The sequence below is a fragment of the Haliotis rubra genome, unplaced genomic scaffold (genome assembly GCF_003918875.1).
Source record: "Haliotis rubra isolate DU_JTF1 unplaced genomic scaffold, ASM391887v1 Scf1154, whole genome shotgun sequence".
NCBI classification, from domain to species: domain Eukaryota; kingdom Metazoa; phylum Mollusca; class Gastropoda; order Lepetellida; family Haliotidae; genus Haliotis; species Haliotis rubra.
The window spans coordinates 244,350-263,841 of NW_025765064.1; the positions used below are offsets into that span (position 1 = coordinate 244,350).

The 19,492-nt window shown below is 39.8% G+C and overlaps 1 protein-coding gene across 2 annotated transcripts in view; it reads right to left on the minus strand.

Annotated features, from left to right (window-relative positions):
- Window positions 1–19,492, minus strand: part of LOC124255426 (multiple epidermal growth factor-like domains protein 10) — an 88,897-nt gene that overhangs the window by 64,278 nt on the left and 5,127 nt on the right. For both annotated transcript variants that reach the window (XM_046689343.1, XM_046689351.1), the window contains exons 2-7: window positions 4,355–4,582; window positions 3,950–4,118; window positions 3,737–3,864; window positions 2,311–2,467; window positions 1,989–2,095; window positions 937–1,071 (exon numbers count right to left, since the gene is read on the minus strand). In XM_046689343.1, the coding sequence (XP_046545299.1) occupies window positions 937–1,071; window positions 1,989–2,095; window positions 2,311–2,467; window positions 3,737–3,864; window positions 3,950–4,118; window positions 4,355–4,582 (924 nt within the window). The remainder of the gene's footprint in view (window positions 1–936; window positions 1,072–1,988; window positions 2,096–2,310; window positions 2,468–3,736; window positions 3,865–3,949; window positions 4,119–4,354; window positions 4,583–19,492) is intronic.

The following is a 19,492-nucleotide window of genomic DNA, read 5'->3' on the forward strand; positions in this document are numbered from 1 at the left end:
ATATGCGATTTTAATTTTTGACTAAACGTAACAATTATTACCAGTGACTGAGGGAATGGTGTAAATCCAGCTAAGGTCAATGCAGGAAGCAAAAGTACTGTAAGTCCCTATGGGACCTAGTATATGATCTACCTTCAGTGACTGGCCACCTATAACCCATTTTTATATTGTTCTCGGTAATTATGTCTTTTTATGGTTACATGCCAATTTTAAATGTTCACATGTGATAGTATAGCTGTTTTACTGTCCTTCCTTGATAGGTATTTCTATTGACTAAGAGTATTTTATTAGGGATATTTTATAGTCACGATATGGCTGAAATACTGCCGATGTGACGTTAAATTTTAACTCACTCACTCGCTCACTCAGTGTCGGGCACTACTTGCACGTTACTTTCTTATATCTAACTGCTGCACAAAAAAACAAGAACTTTGAGCAAATCAAACTATTCTCGCCCGTTTACCAAATTGTTCTTGCCAACGGTCAATATATTTTCTTCCATGATCGAGCTACTTTTTAACACATTCGCCCAAGATACTTCAATAAAACTTTAAATTAGCTTAATCGAGTTGAAATATGTTGAATTTTGACACTTGCTGGAATACATTTCCACATTTGCATCCCTATAAAACTTATCTTGTGAGGAAGGAAAAGTAAAAGGCAAGCTATTTAATAACACCATAGATGAACTGAATTAACATTAGTGGAATATTGCGCCATGATGTATTTATTTGCGCACTGACATTTATTTGCGAATGTAAAACTTAAGTTGTAAGTATTAAAAAAGTATTCTGGCTCAGGATAGAATTAGTTTGAGTTTTCGAACAGTATGTTTTTCAATTCTTTCCGACCTCAGTAAACAGCCATGAAAATAGCAGGTTTTGTTGGAAAATCCTTTGTTAGAAACCTAGTAAAATAGGTGGTACAATTTCATACCTTGCGAGCAATTGTGCCCTTGGTAACCAGCGACACATCCACCCATACACCAGCCACTGGTCTTTTCACAGACGGTTCTTTCCTTGCAGTTTCCACACGCTCTACAGTCCTCTCCGTGCTGGCCAGAACGACATTCTAAAACAGAAATTCCTAATTGAGGTAATGTTCCTCACCTTGTACAACTGAGTGTAGCTGCAGTTGAAATGTAGTGAAATCTTTAGCCATCATTTAAATTTCACCGCATCTGATCTGGTGAAGTAGTTTCTGAGACGTGAGATGGTTCACAATGTTGTCAAAACCTTAATAAAGAGGATGGGAGTTAGTATTTAAAAGAGTCCTATACGTAATCTACCAAATACAAGCGATCAAAAAAACCTCATAAAGCAATCTCACCTAAAATTCCATGGTACAATAAACATCGTACGTTACAAATCTTTATCAAATATTAATGATTTCAGGTGTTTAAGATGTTACCGCATGTCACCAGTCGCTAACACATGCAAAGATGAGTCAGTTGTTTCATTGTGCAAAGTAACTGAATGTTAGAGACGCATTGTTGGGTGAATCGCTGAACATCACAAACGATTTTCTGTTTTCAACGCACCCTACGTTTTAGCGTTATCCTTTACTAACTTTCAATCATATGCATTATGAATGCACAAATATTGTCGTCGCAGCCTTGGTACATTAACCCTCACAGTTTGACACCTTCATCGCAAAGGAGGACGGACGAACGATGTGATGTGATATAAGTTAACTTACCCCAATGATTAACAAACACGATCCTGAACTCGGTTACGTGAACAGTTTAAACACCTACCATATTCGTGATGATTGGTTGGAACGTACAGTAGTTTTGGCACTATAAAATACATTTGTGTGTCAGATAAAGTGATCCATTCATCATTCCTCCTAGTTCCTGCAGTTTTAATTCTATAATTGTGTTGATGAACGATGAAGAAGGTGTCATCTGGGACATATAATAATATATTTGTGCGTTATAATTTGCATGCTTTGAAATAAAATAATAAAATTAAGAGTGTTAATATTACCCGTCGAATTTCTGTTAGAAAAGACATGGATTCCAGCCAGCTGTCTCAAAGTACCTGTTGTCAACATGCCAACAGTACCTCCTGTAGCAGGCAGGTTGAGAATTGCCCTGTGAAAAAACGCTAAAATAAATGGAGAAAAGTTCATCTACCTTAATCGTTTGTACAATGCTAATACATTATGGTGCTATCTATTTTCTATTGTGTTATTGCCATAAATGATGTTAGAAGAAAATGTTACAGTTTGCCTAAAGATAACACTTACCGTCAGTCACAATAATTGCGTTTAACTGTAAAATCTTCGATGCAAGTGGTCTTTTCCTACCTTCTCCTCCAGTCGGTGAAGAAAAGCGCTCCATCATGGTACGATATCCCGAAGTATTGAGCGCCAGGTTCATACAGCAGTTCTTTTCTCTGTGTTCCATCTAAAGACACGGACTCGACCTTGTGTGTCTTGCCGTCGCACCAGTACAGAATTCCATCTAACGTGGAAAGAGAAACGTAGACTACCGATCGTTATACATTGGCAATTACTAGCAATGGGCGCTTATGAAGATAGTTACTGTACATAGATCAATGGGAATACCATACGTACATAAAGGTAAAAATAAGCATCATTGCCTCTTTTATGAATCTGTAAAGCGTTTTGTGAGTTGCAGCAAGGTTATTCTTCTCCTCAAGACACTGCATGTAAACTCGTCGCAGCGGTCGTTCAGAGAACCTTCCCTTGGGTCTATACTGATATAAATAGAACTTCCCTTGATTGACACTCATGTCTGTACCGTCTCCGAGTATAGAATCATCACACAATCAACATTGACGTTTAGCCTGTGTCCAACATCCTTGACTTCAGTTCTGAACCTGCTGTCCTAAGTATGACCTAAGTATGTATGGGCTAGACCTTCCAAGGGACTGTCAACAATTTGTCTCTCGAGTAAACTGAATGAACCTACATCTCAAATCTTTCTATGTCTGATGACAATGTACTTCCGATGCAAGCGATTCAAATGCGATGTCCGCATATTTAGCATCTTTTCCTGAATTTTGTCAAGCATGTTGCTGTCACAAAAAACAGTAACATAAATATATTCACTGGCCTTATGAAAAGGACAAGATCAGGTTTGTTGGCAGTAATTGCTCTAAGGCTGTATATAGGACTATTCCAAAGACGTTTAAGAGCATGATTTTCCATGACGCCCTGGACATGTTCAGAGTCGTACCATAGATGGACCTCGGAGTCAAAGCCAGGGCGAAGACGGGCCATGCCATCATGCCGTTTAAAATATACTGTTTGTGCCAAGAAAGGGCATCCAGTGACAAGGTGTTGGACAGTCTCCGTGAATTCATTAATAAACAGTTAATGTTAATATTTTCCATAAGACTCACATTTGTCAATTGCGAGTGGGAAGTGATAGGTCCTGGGCAGTGAAAAGGAAGCCCTCAGTTTCACATTTAAGACCAACCGTCTTCATCCAGGTTAAGAGTCGGTTGGATTGCTATTCTGTTCCACTCACTGCATATGCGAGTATGTACGATGCTGTGGTTTTTCCAACAACGACTGACTCTGGGTGGACTTGGTGAATGATTTCACCTGGTTTACTCCCATTGCTGTACCGTCCAGCACTACATCAGTTATGTATATATTATATAGTATATTATTGCACGGCATAAACATGTTAGAAACGCGCCAGATACATATTCTTCTGTAACTATAGATGCTATATGAATAAGTGAAACAAACTAGAACTAACTTTTCTTGTCAATTGTAAGCCCATTTGGCCACGCCAAACCGGTTGTGACTATCTTCCTGATGTTACTTCCGTCATAATCCGCTGTGGAAATTTGAGGACTTGCTCCCCAGTCTGTCCAGTACATCTTCCTGAAAAAAAATTGTTAATTGTAAATATTACATATATATTTCTTTTGATTCACAAGAAGACTGGATAGAACAAGATGTCACCTACCTCATTGCCTCATGAACAACAATGTCCCTGGGCTCGTCAAGATCCTGTGTGAGGATGATTTCGTGGTTACTGCTATTCATGTCCTGGACAGCGATTATGTCATTTCCAGCGTCCGTGTAAAATATTTTTCTTGCAGATGAATCGACAGCGATCCCGTCAGGAACTGCACCTGTTACATTCATATATAACTACCATGGGCATTGTAGTATGGTTTTAGCCTAATAACAGATTCCGAAATCCTTTCTTTCCCTTAAAACAATACCATGGTTTTAGAGTGTGGGAGAATAACCAGTCTCAATAATCAGCTAATAAAAAGTCAATAGGCGAAAAATGCAAAATATCAGTGAAAATTATATAAATTAGTCTCCATCTGGAAATTTATAAATATGAATGGATAGAACATACTTGAATTCAAAGATAGGATGATCCGAGATGCCCTTGTGGTGAGATCTGTGGCACTTATCTGCTTGAGTTGAACATCTGTCCAGTACATTGTGTTCTCCATAGGGTCATAGTCGATGGCCACAGGGCGGTTGCTTACGATGACACTTTGAAATGTCGTTACTGGGAACTTAAACTGATAAATTTCCCCCGGATTCCAGTTTACTAGAAGTATAGTCAGTTCAGGATCATCTGTCAAGAGATTCATTTCCATAATTTGCATTGCAGCAATCTCATGGCCATTGTATAAACTCACAGCATAACAAAATGCCTTGGAGTCAACTTTGTGTGCAGACCCTGTCAGTGTGTTGTCACAACCCTAGTGTACCGTACACAGCTCTGTGCACAAAAACCACGAATCCGTTGGTATATGACCAGATGGCGGCCACATGAATACATGCAAACACCCAATTGCGGGTACGGCAACGTGCAGTACATTTGGACAAAGTACTGTGGCTATGTGTCCCAGTCGACCAAGCTGTGAATGGGTACCTCGTAAGGATGGGAAAGCTATATTAAGTAGTGGCTGCAAGAGTTGTATGATCCCGAGGGAGTTGAGACTGACTATGTGCCGTTTGAGATTGACATCCAATGATCGAGGGAAAACAACGCGCTTCTGAGCAGCCGAGCTGGATATTGGCGCTATACAAATATCAGCATACTAATAATAATAACAAAACCCAAACAATTATTTCACTGAATCGAGACAGAGAATGGTCGTGTGGTTTTCGTTATGTTTTGAGATGATATGAACTGTGTATTTTAAGGTTGAATGAATAACCGTTTAAAAACATATTGTGTTGAAATTGAAAGCATTTCTTCCATAACGAACGACTTTGGTGAGTACTATGAGTTTATTCTTGTCTGTTCATAATCTTAAATACAGCGATAGAGTTCAGTGATACCTGTAATGTACATTCTTAACTACCCTTTCCCTTCACTATTTCGTCATAGAATCGTCGAAGGTCGTTATACGCCTCCTAACTAAATCCTCAGTAGAAAAATACATGACAGGGGAGCGTTTGTACACTTGTTGAAAGTTCATTGACGTCATGTCAATAGAGTATGAATACCCGCTGGCTTTCGTTAATTTGCGATGATAACGGCTATGCATTTTCAGCCTTACTAAAAGTAGTGTTCAACCTTGTGGTGTACAACAGGTTTAACGTAAACTACTTCCCTGTCGGGTTAGTACTATAGACATATTCTTTTTCATGATGTGAAGGAGCCCTACACTTCATTGAAACATGAGTGTCTTCACATGTGGTGTTGCATGTTTAAGACCATTTCAAACGTCAGTGTATTCTCATATCAATGAAAATGAGTTTTAAATGATAGAGAATATTAATTGGAAGTTGGACAGTTTAATGTTATACAAACGACGAAACCAATCGCGCATGAAATTGCTGCTTTAAGAAACATATATCTACATATCTGCACATTTAAACCTTTTGAAAGCCTCACTGAGCCTTGGAAGTTGTGATACTGACTTAAGAGTCATGTGACACTCTTTGAAGTCGGTGTAGAACTGAAACGTTCGATTTATTCCAAACGGTGTGAAAAGAAGAACAAAAGCTGGAGCTGTCCGGAATATCGTTCTAAAAAGAGGGGGAGTAGACTAGAAGAAACATGGAGTCATCTACATGGAGTCAAACCTTCAGCACCTTGACGCCACACTCAGCAATATTCCAACTATATGGCGACGGTGTGAACAGCTTGTTCAGCTTGCCTTGAGCTACTCTACATATGCATCACCCGGGAGATCGAATGGCAGAAACGGCAGGTCGAGTTAACTTCATTAAATAGGGGAGCATAGAATGCTATTAATGTTGCTCTTTGTCCGAATTGGTAACATTAAACCATCTGTAGCTTCTTTTTTAAGAAAGGTAGGACATTGCTGACGATTTCTCGACACCGGATGTTAAACGGCGACCTTGTCTCGACTGTTGGGACATGTTGACAATCAACTGACAAAGGTCCACCCCTTCATAATAATAGACCCAACCAGTTGTTACACGGTTACGCAATGCATTAGTATTCACGTGATCAGGTCAAGCTGAACAAGCTGGCAGTGGTCGAATCTGGACCAGACAAACCAGTCATCAACAGTATGAGCATCGATCTGCGCAACTGGGATTTGATGGCATTTGTCAACCACGTCAGCGAACCTGACCACCCGATCCCGTTAGTCGCCTCTTACGACAAGCATGGATTGCTGAGTAATTTTCTTTACGTGTCCATTAGCACGTTGAGATCTGAACGTTCTAGCTATGAAACAGATTAGGCAGTTTCACATGTTTCACTTTTATTTCTACCTCAGGTGGAGCGAGCGAGTTTACTTGTTCGATGCATGTCATCGCATCCCAGCACCCAAGATCTATGCGTATGCGGGACCTCCTCCGTGGTGTAGTGGTAAGAGCGTCCGCCCGGAGAGCGGAAGGTCGCGGGTCCGATCCCCGACTGCGTCATACCAAAAGACGTTAAAATATGGCACTTGTTGGTCCCTGCCTGGCGCTCGTCATTATTGGGTACAACAAGGACTGGTCGGCTCGGAGTCAGTATATTGTGTCTGAGTGGGGGTATTGATGCTTCACTGCGGCATGATATCTCAGTGAGCTAGCACTATAAAACCAGTTTAAGTCTGGGATAGTACAAGCAGCCGCACATACACATACACACGCATGCACGCCGTCATATGAGCGAAATATTCTCAAGCACGTTAAACCCAATTTCACCTCACCTCACCTTTGCATATGCGGTCAAACATCGAATTTTTGGTCCAGACCTGATTATTTTCAGAGCCATGTACAGGAAAATACGGGCACGTTTATAACGAACGGACGGATATGAGGAGATGGTTTTAGGTTCAGGACATTTGCTGCATGTTTTCGTCGAAGTCCGTATAGCGCACTACGAGCAAAAATCCCATTGAGATTGTTCCCATAGAAGATAAGGCCGGTTGCATTGACATTACTTCCCTGGTGTAGTTATGTTACAAAGACAACAAGATATCGAGGCACGTCGACCCTACCGGGAAGTGACATTAACACGCCATGAAATCGTCTTTGGTTGGTTATCATGGTCATTATTGACAATCTTATTGCACAGGGTGAGGTTTTGCACCACGTCCTGCTGTTATTGCAGGGCAAATCAAAAAGGCTTACAGCAACACAAACCAGTCTTGGAGTACTGAAGCAAACCTTTCCAAGCGAATGGCATCGGCTTTCCACTAACCACATCCGGCAGGCGACGTCATCGGCGACGTGCTGGACTCACAATTAATTCAGTCTGTATGGTTTTGAACAGGTTCTACAGACGTTTGTTGGACAGGTGCTCTGATAATGACAATCGTATTTTCACCACCATGAATCTTTGGCATGTGTTACTTGAACCTTTCTTGCTTATATGTGAATGTAAACTATGAACCTCCTCCACATGCTTTCTCGGAAATTCGCTTAATCCTAACGTGTTGTATTTCTCCGCAAACAGATGCGTAAATTGATACGACACGACCAAAGAGTTCAACAAACGAAAAAATAATTATATCATGTCAGTGTGACCAGCCTTGTACCATAAACGTTCGATTGAAGTTGAATACAGTACGTTTTAGGTTCTATTGGATGCAATGGTCGTGCATGGATAAAACGTATTTAGTTACCGATACACCCTGCTGATAAGTATGAAGCAAAACTATAACCCCTCCATTGCAATAGAGTTGTTGGAGTTGGTATTGAATTATTACAATCGCAGTACGTACTTGTATGCACAATGCTAAACATTAACACGATACACGTGATGAAAAGACGCATTCCTGCATGAGCACAAGTATGTGCACAAGTAATTCACTACCAAATAATAAAGTTAACAGTTTACGACATGTCTCTTACTTCCTCTCTGTATGCATTATGCACAACGCGAGGTTCTGTCGTTTGGATTCTAAAGGGGCGTCGGGCAGCCAAGTGGTTCAAGCATTCGCTCGTAACGCCGAAGACCCGGGCTTGATTCCACACAAATGGGTACAATGTGTGAAACCCCGCCTTACTATTGCAATGAAACTCATCCACTCACCCATGGCATTATGCATGGAACGCCAGAATACTAAGCGAGCGAGTGAGTTTAGATTTACGCCTCAATAAGAAATATTCCAGCTATATGGCGGCGGTCTGTAAATAATCGAGTCTGGATCAGACCATAAAGTGATCAACAGCATGAGCATCGATGTACACAACTGGGATAGGATGACATGTGACATGACATACCGTTAGTCGCCACTTACGACAAGCATGGGTTACTGAGGGTCAATATTAATCCGGATCTTCGCGGGTCGGAAGAATAGTGATTGAAGAGCTCACGTGTGACATGGAAAAGAAAGCCAAGAAAATATCCATCACCAGGAGACAAATTCAATTATAAACACAACTAGGGTAAACGTTGAATAAATATGTGCCATTATTGATGATCACCAATGAACCACACGTCACATAGCCAATACCGTGGGCATCTGTCATATAAGAGAGTATTCTGATGCATGAACTGGACCTGACAAGCCTATCATCGCATCGTAGTCCAAGACTTCAGTCCCTCATCGAAAATTTGCGGTGTGTGAAACAAAACAATCTGATTTTGCTCATTGATGTGAGACCCTCAGTCTTTATTTCGCAGTTCTTAGTCATAAACTATAATCTTGCGTAATCAATTCTTTCAGCTTGCAGGGTGATGGGTTCGTCGAATTCGGGATTGCTCGTTACACCCTCTGATGCGCTATTCTACCTGCACAAGTGTACCTTTGCAACCCCGCCGCCATGACTTCAATGCATAACCTTCCCATTGAGGTAAATAAATATCACCCGTATACACCAGATTTGGCACTGTCATATTTCTACCTCTTTCCAAGACGAAGACAGTCACGCATTTTGTAACCGATGATGACGCAATTTTAGATCATGACGCGAAGGACGTATGTTGTCATCAGACTTTCGTTAAATTCTTTCAGTGTATAGACAACCTTGACTACATGGATACAAGTAGAGACTAAATCTAATCCACTTTTCAAGCGGTCCAAAGATCAGATCTACATAAGGATCTTGTAAGGTCACATGGGTCTTCGTGTCCTTTTGAATGTTCTGTTCTGTTCTGTTTCTGTAATACGCTGGGTCCGACTGCGTGGGATATTCCGTATGCTCTAGAAGCTTCCAAACGAGCCTTAATTCCCACGAAACACAGTCACAACACTGTTTTACAATGAAAAGCATTGCCTCGTGACACGCAACATGTTTTTCCTTTAAACTGTGGTGCAGGTTTGAATGTTTTAAGTGTGAGTGGAATGTGGCATTTTTAATCTTCGTTTATTCCATAAACTATGGAGCTGACAAGTAGTTCATATACGTCTGACAGATGTCAATGTACGTTTCTTACAAAACGCTTTCTTGTATCCTCTCGACTTCAACCCAATGATAACTCAAGAAATGGATTTTATGGTTATGGAGATTTGTCAAATTCAAGCGATAAAGACTGAAGATGTTTTGAACTTATCCTTCTGTACCATACTGTTCAGTAAGTAACGCATATATATATATATATATATGTATGTGTGTGTGTGTGTGCGCGTGTGCGTGTGTGTAGGATTTATATCTGGCATGAAGCATTTACCACATGGATGAGAATTCAACGAATCCCCTAACCAATTAGCTTTGAAGAGAACATATTCTCTTAGCAAACATAGCACATTTAAGCGTTATCCTCAAATACCCCAACATATACATACACAAAACACATACATCTACTCCGACCTACTACTTCAAACTTTATACTGACATACATTTCTGATCAGGTAATGCTGTTTGAGGCATTCACTAATGTAAGCAGTTAGCATAAAATGGTGGGTATTGGGCAAGTGAAAACACATCGAAAGGTACAGGTATACTGATGCTGGGAGACATTTTTATTTTTCATATCGTTTCAGGACATAATCGTAAAGTGAGTGAGTGAGTTAAAATTTAACGCCACATCGGCAATATTGCAGCCATATCGTGACGAGACCAGTTGATATCAATATTGAAATCAATAAATGTATAACGTAAAAAGCCTGTCATCGAAGGACAGTAAAACTACCAGAATATCACAGCTCTTAATTTAAAACTAGTACGCTATCATAAAATATATCACGAGAGACAACAGTACAATATAAGAACGGGCTATAGATCGCCAACAACTGAAGGTTGATCACCATACTAGGGACCATGGGTAATTACAGTACCGTTGCTACCTACATGGACCCTAGATGGATTTACATCATCCTTCAGCAGCCTGCGATTGTAGTCAACGATTAAAATCCTTTTAAGTTTGAAATTGACTTTGAGAGCTTTGGGACTTACGTACCCTCTCAGGAGGACAATAATTGTACAATACTTTAACCCCATAATCATAAAGAAAACATCGAATAATGGCTTTTAATTTGGAGATTTACAAACCTATCAAATAAATTATATCATGCTTACCTTGTGCAGCCATCTGGGAAGAAAGCACACAATCCCAAATATTAAATAGTATAAGCATGTCATGTTTCTGACCAGTTGATGTAGAATGTTCGTGAATACATGTATATATATGCGCAGTACACAAATTCTCTTCCTTAATTTGTGACTCGTTTTCGACTGCGTAGTACGGATGGGTAGTGTGCATACAACGTACACAAAAGCATATTGATTGAAAATCCTATAGGTAACAGCTATACCGACATCGTGAAATAAGTAACATACAACACAGAGCTGGTCGTTTCATCCTGGTTGTATCTCGTAACACTTCTAACTGTGCTGTTCAGGGTGAACTTGGTTGGAGGACGTGTCTCACTAAACGGCGGATAGAGAGTTTTCGTTGTTTTGTTAAGTTGCATCATATGTCAAACGACAGGCTTACCAATAAGGTGTTTAAGTGGTCCATGCATCGAATATGTTCCTTTGTTTTTAACCTTGTTAAATTGGGTAGACAGTTGCTGTTGTATGATACTTTATTGCCGACTTCTGGTATCAATTCAAACATATCAGTCATTAAACAACGTTGATGTAGATTAGATGACGAAAAGTGGTTTTCAGAGCTTTTGGACGACGTAGGCAAGGCTAACGGTAATAAGTTACGCACTTACAGGTTGTTTAAAAAAGATTGTAGACCAGAACTATATCTAAAGATATATCATGTCCAGAAATAGGCGTAGTAATCTAAGTAAATTACGCTTTGGTATCTTACCTCTTAATATTGGAATTGGACGTTATAGCAAACCCCAACACCCATAAATCAAAGATTATGCCCTTTTGCGATTCTGTAGAGTATGAAGCCCTTTTCCTTTAAATTGTGCTTTTTACCATGATTTGAAATGTAACTTTATAGATGAATTTAGTTTTAGTCCAGATGATAGTGATCATTTTAAATTTATCATGGTAATGAAAACTTCGCTGAAATCAAGGTTCTTAAACTTTTAGATGATACTATTAACGATATCTTCCATAGAAGAGAGTTACATTTTACCTATGTATTATTTTATATATGTCATGAACACAACCGTCCAGATTGTATATTGTACATTTTGTAGTTAATTTGTTTTAGTAGTGTCTCATAAGCCAATGTTATGGCTGGGTGATATGTTTTATCAGGCATTTGACATGTTGTTTTACCTGTAACATATTATGTGACACTTTAATAAAGTATTTCTGTCTGTCCGTATGCTCAAGCCACTGATCCAGTAGGTTGGATGATAAAGGGTCAACATGCAGCTTAAAGCTTATGTTTTGACAACATTTGAGATGCAATTGAACATGTTTGACTTTCGTTCAGACGTTGACGCCTCAGCAACAAAAATGACGTCATCGGGATTCCATATTGTGACCTGTAGTCTACGTTCCTGCGTTTATGTTCTCAAGGGGACGCATGACGAGCCTTTGCATAGGCCACTGACAGGACAAAAAATACTCACCTTTTTGGGAGAGAACACCTGGTATCACTATTTAAGTGTGATTTATAAACACAATTCTGTTTCGTCAATCGACTACAATCGAACGTGGAAATGGTTTTGTGAATTATTAATCTTTGTATTTTGGTATTGATAATAATGATGAGAATAATTATAACGCTCCTTTTCAAGGCTAGATATCCTGCTCAAAGCTCATTATTATTACCCCGGATAACCCAAGCTGCCTGTCAGAAGGTTGATAGTCCCACGACATATTTCACCGGGTACCCATTTTCTGCTTGATGAACAGAAAATTTGAGTGAGTGAGTATGGTTTTACGCCGCTTTTAGCGATATTCCAGCAATATCACGACAGTGACACCAGAAATGTGTTTCACACATTGTACCCATGTGGGAATCGAACCCGGGTCTTCGGCGTTACGAGCGAATGCTTTAACCACTAGGCTGCCCTGACGCCCCTTTATAATCCAAACGACAGAACCTGGCATTGTACATAATGCATACAGAGAGGGAAGTAACTGCTAACTGTTAACTTTTAGTGAATTACTTGTGCTTATACAGGAATGCATGTGTTTCGTTGTGGGGCAGGACAGTAGTCCTAGAAACTCTCAGGAGTAAAGCTGTCACACACGCTTACCCATCCAAGGATGCCCATTGTTGCTTAACTTCAACTGATTTATGACCTGAGCTGTATGCACAGGACCACACGCCACCGTAAAAATGATACATGGTGTTCACAAACATAAGCAAAGGCAAGTCAAGTGTTGAGTTCAGTAAAACTGTGTAGTCTTATATTTCCTTCGGCTTTGAGATGAATGTGACTACTACTGAAAAGCAAAGAGAAAGTGTTTTGTTTCACTTTTCGTCACCTTTCGTATAACAAAGTCGGGGTCCAAACACCGTCCTTCGATCATCTCTCAGACAATCCGCTTTTCCAACTAGGCAAGAAATTATGCTAAATGTAAAATATATCTTGTACGGTATGTCAAGGGATGAATCCGACAAAGTAAATTACTTAACCAGGCCATTTCACTACACTATCTATTCAGTGTTCATTTCACTTCCTTGTCGTGAATGTCACCTAGCTTCTTACTGTGCGTACCTGGTTGACGAGATGGTGCTACCCTATTTGTCAAAGAGTATGTGAAGCTAAGTTGTTGTGATGATTAAACAATCCTTATAGACGTAATCCCTGGGGTGGAAAGATCAAATTCCTAAGCACCTTTCTTTTCTCTCTGTAAAGTAAAATTACGATATACCAATTCAGAATAAGAGTTACCACATGGAGACGTGAATACATTGAGAGTGAGAGTGTCTGCTTTCACTAAAGTATGCAATGTCACGATAATGGCAGAAGATTGATTTTATCACTTTGCTGAGAGGTGTTGTTTCAGTGTCACCATCCAACAAAATGAAGAAACGGGTCTAAAAGGGAACCTACACAGCCCATACCAGTTCTCCACCTGTATGAAGTTATCGTGAAGACCCAGAGGTTGTCCAGGTATGCTGATACAGGCCAGGAATACCTGTTCAAATATGCTCCCTTCTGTGAGGATTAACGATTACGTTGTTGTTAACTGGGTGGTTGATAACATATCACAGTGAAATCAAAAGCTAAGGACTAAAAACTGTATCAAGCGCTTATAACATTCGTCTTTGATTTAGGCATAATTCACCTCGTTGCTCTGATGAAAAACAAACAGAGAAAGCTCACCGGATTAAGGACCACTTCCGTGCTGTTCCTCCTCACACAAGAATTTATCGCGATGCCAACTACCGTCTTGTCAGACCAAAAGTAAATGAGTGAGTGAGTGAGTTTAGTTTTACGCTGCACTCAGCAATAGTCCAGCTAAATGGCAGCGGTCTGTAAATAATCGAGTCTGGACCAGACAATCCAGTGATCAACAGCACTAGCATCGATCTGCGCAACTGGGAACCGATGACACGTGTCAACCAAGTCAGCGAGCCTGACCACCGATCCCGTTAGTCGCATCTTATGACAAGCATAGTCGCCTTTTGTGGCATGCACATGGGTTGCTGAAGACCTATTCTACTCCGGATCTTCACGGGTCTCAGACTAAAAAGAATAGTTGGAGCAAGGCAGCAAGAGTTTATTGCAGTACCTGGACGCTGTTTGGAAACATGTGAGTTTCCGTTGACGTTAATGCAACCGTTGAATATGCGAAAATTTGTACCATATTAGTGTGACTTCTGAAGCTATATTTTTGTGTTTTGATGACTAATGATGGTGCTTTGGTATACTTATACACATGTGCTATAGTTTTGTGCTGAAGGATATGGAGCAAATAAATTATAAAATGCAATATAACGTCATATCTTTCATCTTATTTGTGTAGTACTGTATCTTACAACTGAGGTGTGAATGGGGCTACTCAATTTACCTTCGCATGGGTAACAACCATTGGTAATGTAACATCGGTAACAGCTATACTTATAATATACACAGGGATCTATCTCACATATCTCACGATTGAATGACCCCATGGAGCATATTAGAGACATGGTTGATCGTCGTGTGCAACAAAGGGATCATCCTGTACAGAATCCGACCCTATTGGAAGCTGCTTTACACGGAAAAGGACGTAGACTAACCCTTCAGAGGATCAGGAGGCTGACAGTGAGTATGAGGAGGAGAGTGTTGGCTGTCATACAGTCACATAGAGGTTACACTCGGTATTGACCTTGAATCGTGTAAGACATGACATATTGAATGTTCACATTCACCAATAAATTCAACATTAAACATTCCAGGGCCAGACATGCTTTTGTGCATGTACAGTGTTTTTCTAAATGAGCAATTATCATAATAAAATCAACATGGGTTCCAATCATTTTGTCGCTTTTTATGAGTCAAAGGATCATACGGGTCATAAAAACTCATGTTATGTACGTGTTGAAATCTATCATTGCAAAAATACAGGGGATGCTTCATAAAGTGCTTTGTGTATATTGCGATAGGCCCACAGACGTGCCTTTGTCTAATGCGGATAGCTGCAAGTAAGCCAGATCCCGTGCAGTTAAGAAACAGAGCCGGTTTAGTGGATAAAAGCATTCGGATTATTAAGTCGGACTGGATGTTTACAAAATGATCTCTAGTTGACTGTATGTAAACTTGCTCCACACATAAAGTTGCTCACTGTGTCACCTAAGCTGTGTTTTAGGTGACAGATTCAATCACATACAAAGGCATGACGAGGAGTAATATGGGACACGCGCTACCTGGTTCTCCTGTGTTGTAAAATGTACATATTGACGAAATAAAAATTCTGAAATGTATCTGTGTATAGTCCGTTTTGGCTCAAAGCGGACCGATGAATGCAATCTAACTCGAAAGCTAATAAGCATAAAATACTCAATGAAACGCTGATCATAATCAAAACATCATCCCGATCCCGTTAGTCGCATCGTATGACAAGCATAGTCGCCTTTTGTGGCAGGCACATATTACGATGGGAAGTGCAGAAGAAAGGGACAGCCAGGTGTTCGAGAACGGATGGAGACGGCACAGCACAGGTTAATGAATAAATAACTTTGTTTCTGAACGTGCTTCTCGAACACCTGGCTGTCCTTTCTCACTCCTCCTCGTAACAAACAGTGAACTGTGTCAATATTTTAATGATAGTTTGTTAAACAGCTTTATTATTTTTAGGACAAAGATTCTGCAAAACCTCACAGAGTGGGTATGATGTTTTGATTATGATCAGCGTTTCATTGAGTATGTTATGTTTATTAGTTTTCGAGTTAGATTGCAATTCATCGATCCGCTTTTGAGCCAAACAGACTGTAATCAATTGTTTCTTTATACATATATGCCAGAGTTAGCGTAAAAGCTAGCAATAGTTTTAGCCTCATCACGCGTTAATTCTATTACTTAATATTTGGTCATTGAAAATATGCTTTAGACTGATATAATTTAACTGAAGGATACATACCCTATGGCATTACTATGCAAATTTACCAAAGCGGAAGTGGGATTTTTTCCACATTGAACGTTAGCATATGTTGACAAGCAACAATGATACCTCTGGTGTTGGAGACAATGATTTACATCGGCTCAAACACATTAGGCAGCCACAAAATGGTGATCTGTGGTGTATCCGATAACGTATTGAAAACACACAGACATTCTCCTGTCATGAAGTGGGCGATGCCGCCAGTCTCCAAACATTGAACTGACTCACCTATCACTCGTAAACACCCGTTGCAGAGTCTGAATGATTCTTGTTGTTGGTTTGCTGTTTAACTCCGCATTCAGCAATATTCCAGCTACATGGCGGCGATCTAAACATAATCGGGACCAGACAATCCAGTAATTAACAGCATGAGCATCGATCTACGCAATTGGGATGAGATGTGTCAACCAAGTCAGCGAGCCTGACCACCCGATCCCGTTAGTCGCCTTCTCCGACAAGCATAGTTTGCTGAAGATCTAAAATGACAGAGCACGTCAATTGGAAGATGAGCATTTCATATAATACAAAACAACGAAAACAATCTCACATGAAATTGCGGCTTTAAGAAGAGATTTCTACATATCTGCACATTTAAACCTTTTGAAGCCTCAGTGAGCCCTTGAAAGTTGTGACACTGAATTAAGTGTCATGTGACACTCTTTGAAGTCCGTATAGATGTGGAATGTTGGATTTATAGTACAACCAGAAATTATTGAGGGAATTTATAGATTGTTTTGGTTTGTTTTTTCACTCATTACTCACGTATTAAAGGTGAATATTAGCAGAACATAACTCCAGATTCAAAGACAGGTGAACAGTTATTATTTTGTCAAAGTCACCATGGGCAGCAATGCAGGCTTCAATGCGGCAGGGCATACTACTGATCAAAGAAGTTAGAAAGTCGTGGTCCATGCTGTCCCAATATCGGACCCCTCTTCTTTCATTTCGGCAATATTTGTCAGATGGGTTAAAGAGTTGTCTCTCTTGAATGAAACCAAGCACTTGATAGCTGGTCAAGGTCGTTTTATACTAGAAATCCAATTGAACATATTCTTAAAATTCTCAATAATTTCTGGTCATACTATACCACAAACGTTGTGACAAAGAAGACGGCGTCAAAACACGTACTGAATGTCCTACGATGAATGTCCTACAACCTACTCCTTTTTCTCATTATAACATTTACAACTATTGGTTGTTTTATCCGAATGTATCATAATCTACTTGTAATGTTTATTATGTAGGGGACAGTGTGAGAAAATGTATATAAATTGAAGTAGTTATTACCTACAGGCAAGAGAGAGAGACCCATTAGGTCGGCTACTGTTTGTAACCGATACAGCCAAAGTTAAAATTCAGAGGAAGAATTAGTCTCCAGCAATCCGTGCTTGTCGGAAGAGTCAGGCGCTGACTTTTCGATGCATGTTATCGCATACCAGCTCCCAAGTATCTGTGCCTATGCTGTCAAACATCAATTGTCTAGTCCAGACCTGATTATTTTCCAGAGTGAGTGAGTTAAGATTTTAAGTCACAATATCCACAATACATGACTAAATCAAATTATAGATATATAGTCACTGAAAGTAAATTTTAAGAACCTGTCAACGAAGGACAGTAAAACAACTAGATTATCACAGATATAAATCTAAAACTAGTAATTAAATCTAAAATATTTTAACTATAAATGACAAAACAATATCAAAACAGGCTAACAGCTGAAGGTGAATCACCATACTAGTGATTGTGGGATTATTTTCCGAGCCATGTACAGTAACATACGTTTTAAAGGACACGTTTATAACGAGCTGACGTATGTGAGGAACTGGTTTTTAGGTTCAGCACACTAGTCTTGATATTTTCGTCAAGTGCGTATAACGAAATACGGTTACTACGAGCGAAAATAAGTTGTCCAATTGAGTTCGTGATAACCGATGTTTATTGTATCTGGGATATTGCTAAGTGCTGCGTTAAAAGCTGGAGAAACAGCAAACGCTGGAGATTCATATTATGCATCTTACCAAACAACAGCGTTAAACATGCCCAACTCTCATTTAAGAACCCAACGCATAAACGCGCTATGAGTTGGGAAAATGGAAACTGTATACAACTCAAAGTAAAATCTGACATTTTTAGTCAGTGTTGACACAGTGACTATATTAGTTTCAAAACACATTTCTTTCCATTACCAGTTTGTCATACACTATATGCATGATTTGCTATTTGTGTATGTTATCATTTTCATGAGGCTGTGGCAACAGGAAGAACCAGTCAGTTAAAATGATTGCATAGAAGATAAGGCCGGTCGCATTGACATTACTTCCTGGTGTAGTTTTGTTACAACGTTTTACTAAATACATTACACACACAGACCTCTCGTTCAGCAAATACACAGACAAACAGTGACATACATGTAACTAGTTCAATTTATATACAAGTTTACACTGTCCCCATCAGCTTTGATTCAGTAGGAGCGTAATTGAGTTATTAGGACTGTTTAAATTTACACGTACATATCTGTTGACGTGAATGTATTCATGTACGTTTACCTACAGAGTTGTCCTTGACAAACACGTGCAGTGCAACGTGAATATATGTGAATGTAAGCTATGAACCTCCTTCACGTTGTCTCGGTAATTCACTTAATCTAATGTGTTTTATTTCTCCGCAAATAGATGCGTAAATTGATACGACACGACGAAAGAGTTGAACAAACCAAAAGATAAATATACTGGACAAAATTGTTAAAGATATACGTAAATTTTGAAATTATTAATAATTATGTATTTATTCATCGACACATTGATAAAATGTGCATTGTGGGCGAAGCTGGCTAAAGCGCCAGGTTAGTAATCCAGCGACCTTGAGGTGACGGGATCGAGCCCACCTGTGACCGGGTGTAAAACCCTTGGAATCAACTTTGCGTGGAGAATCTATCAGTGTTGTCACAACCCTGTGTACAGTACACAGCCCGTGCACTTAAAAGAACCCACGAACCTGTTGGTATATGACCAGATGGTGCCCACATGAATACGTGCAAACACCTAGTTGCGGGTACAGCAACGTGCACTAAACTTGGACAAAATACCGTGAATACGTGTCCCAGTCCACCCAGCTGTGAATGGGTACCTCGTAAGGATGGGAAAGCCACATTAACTCGGTGCGCCTA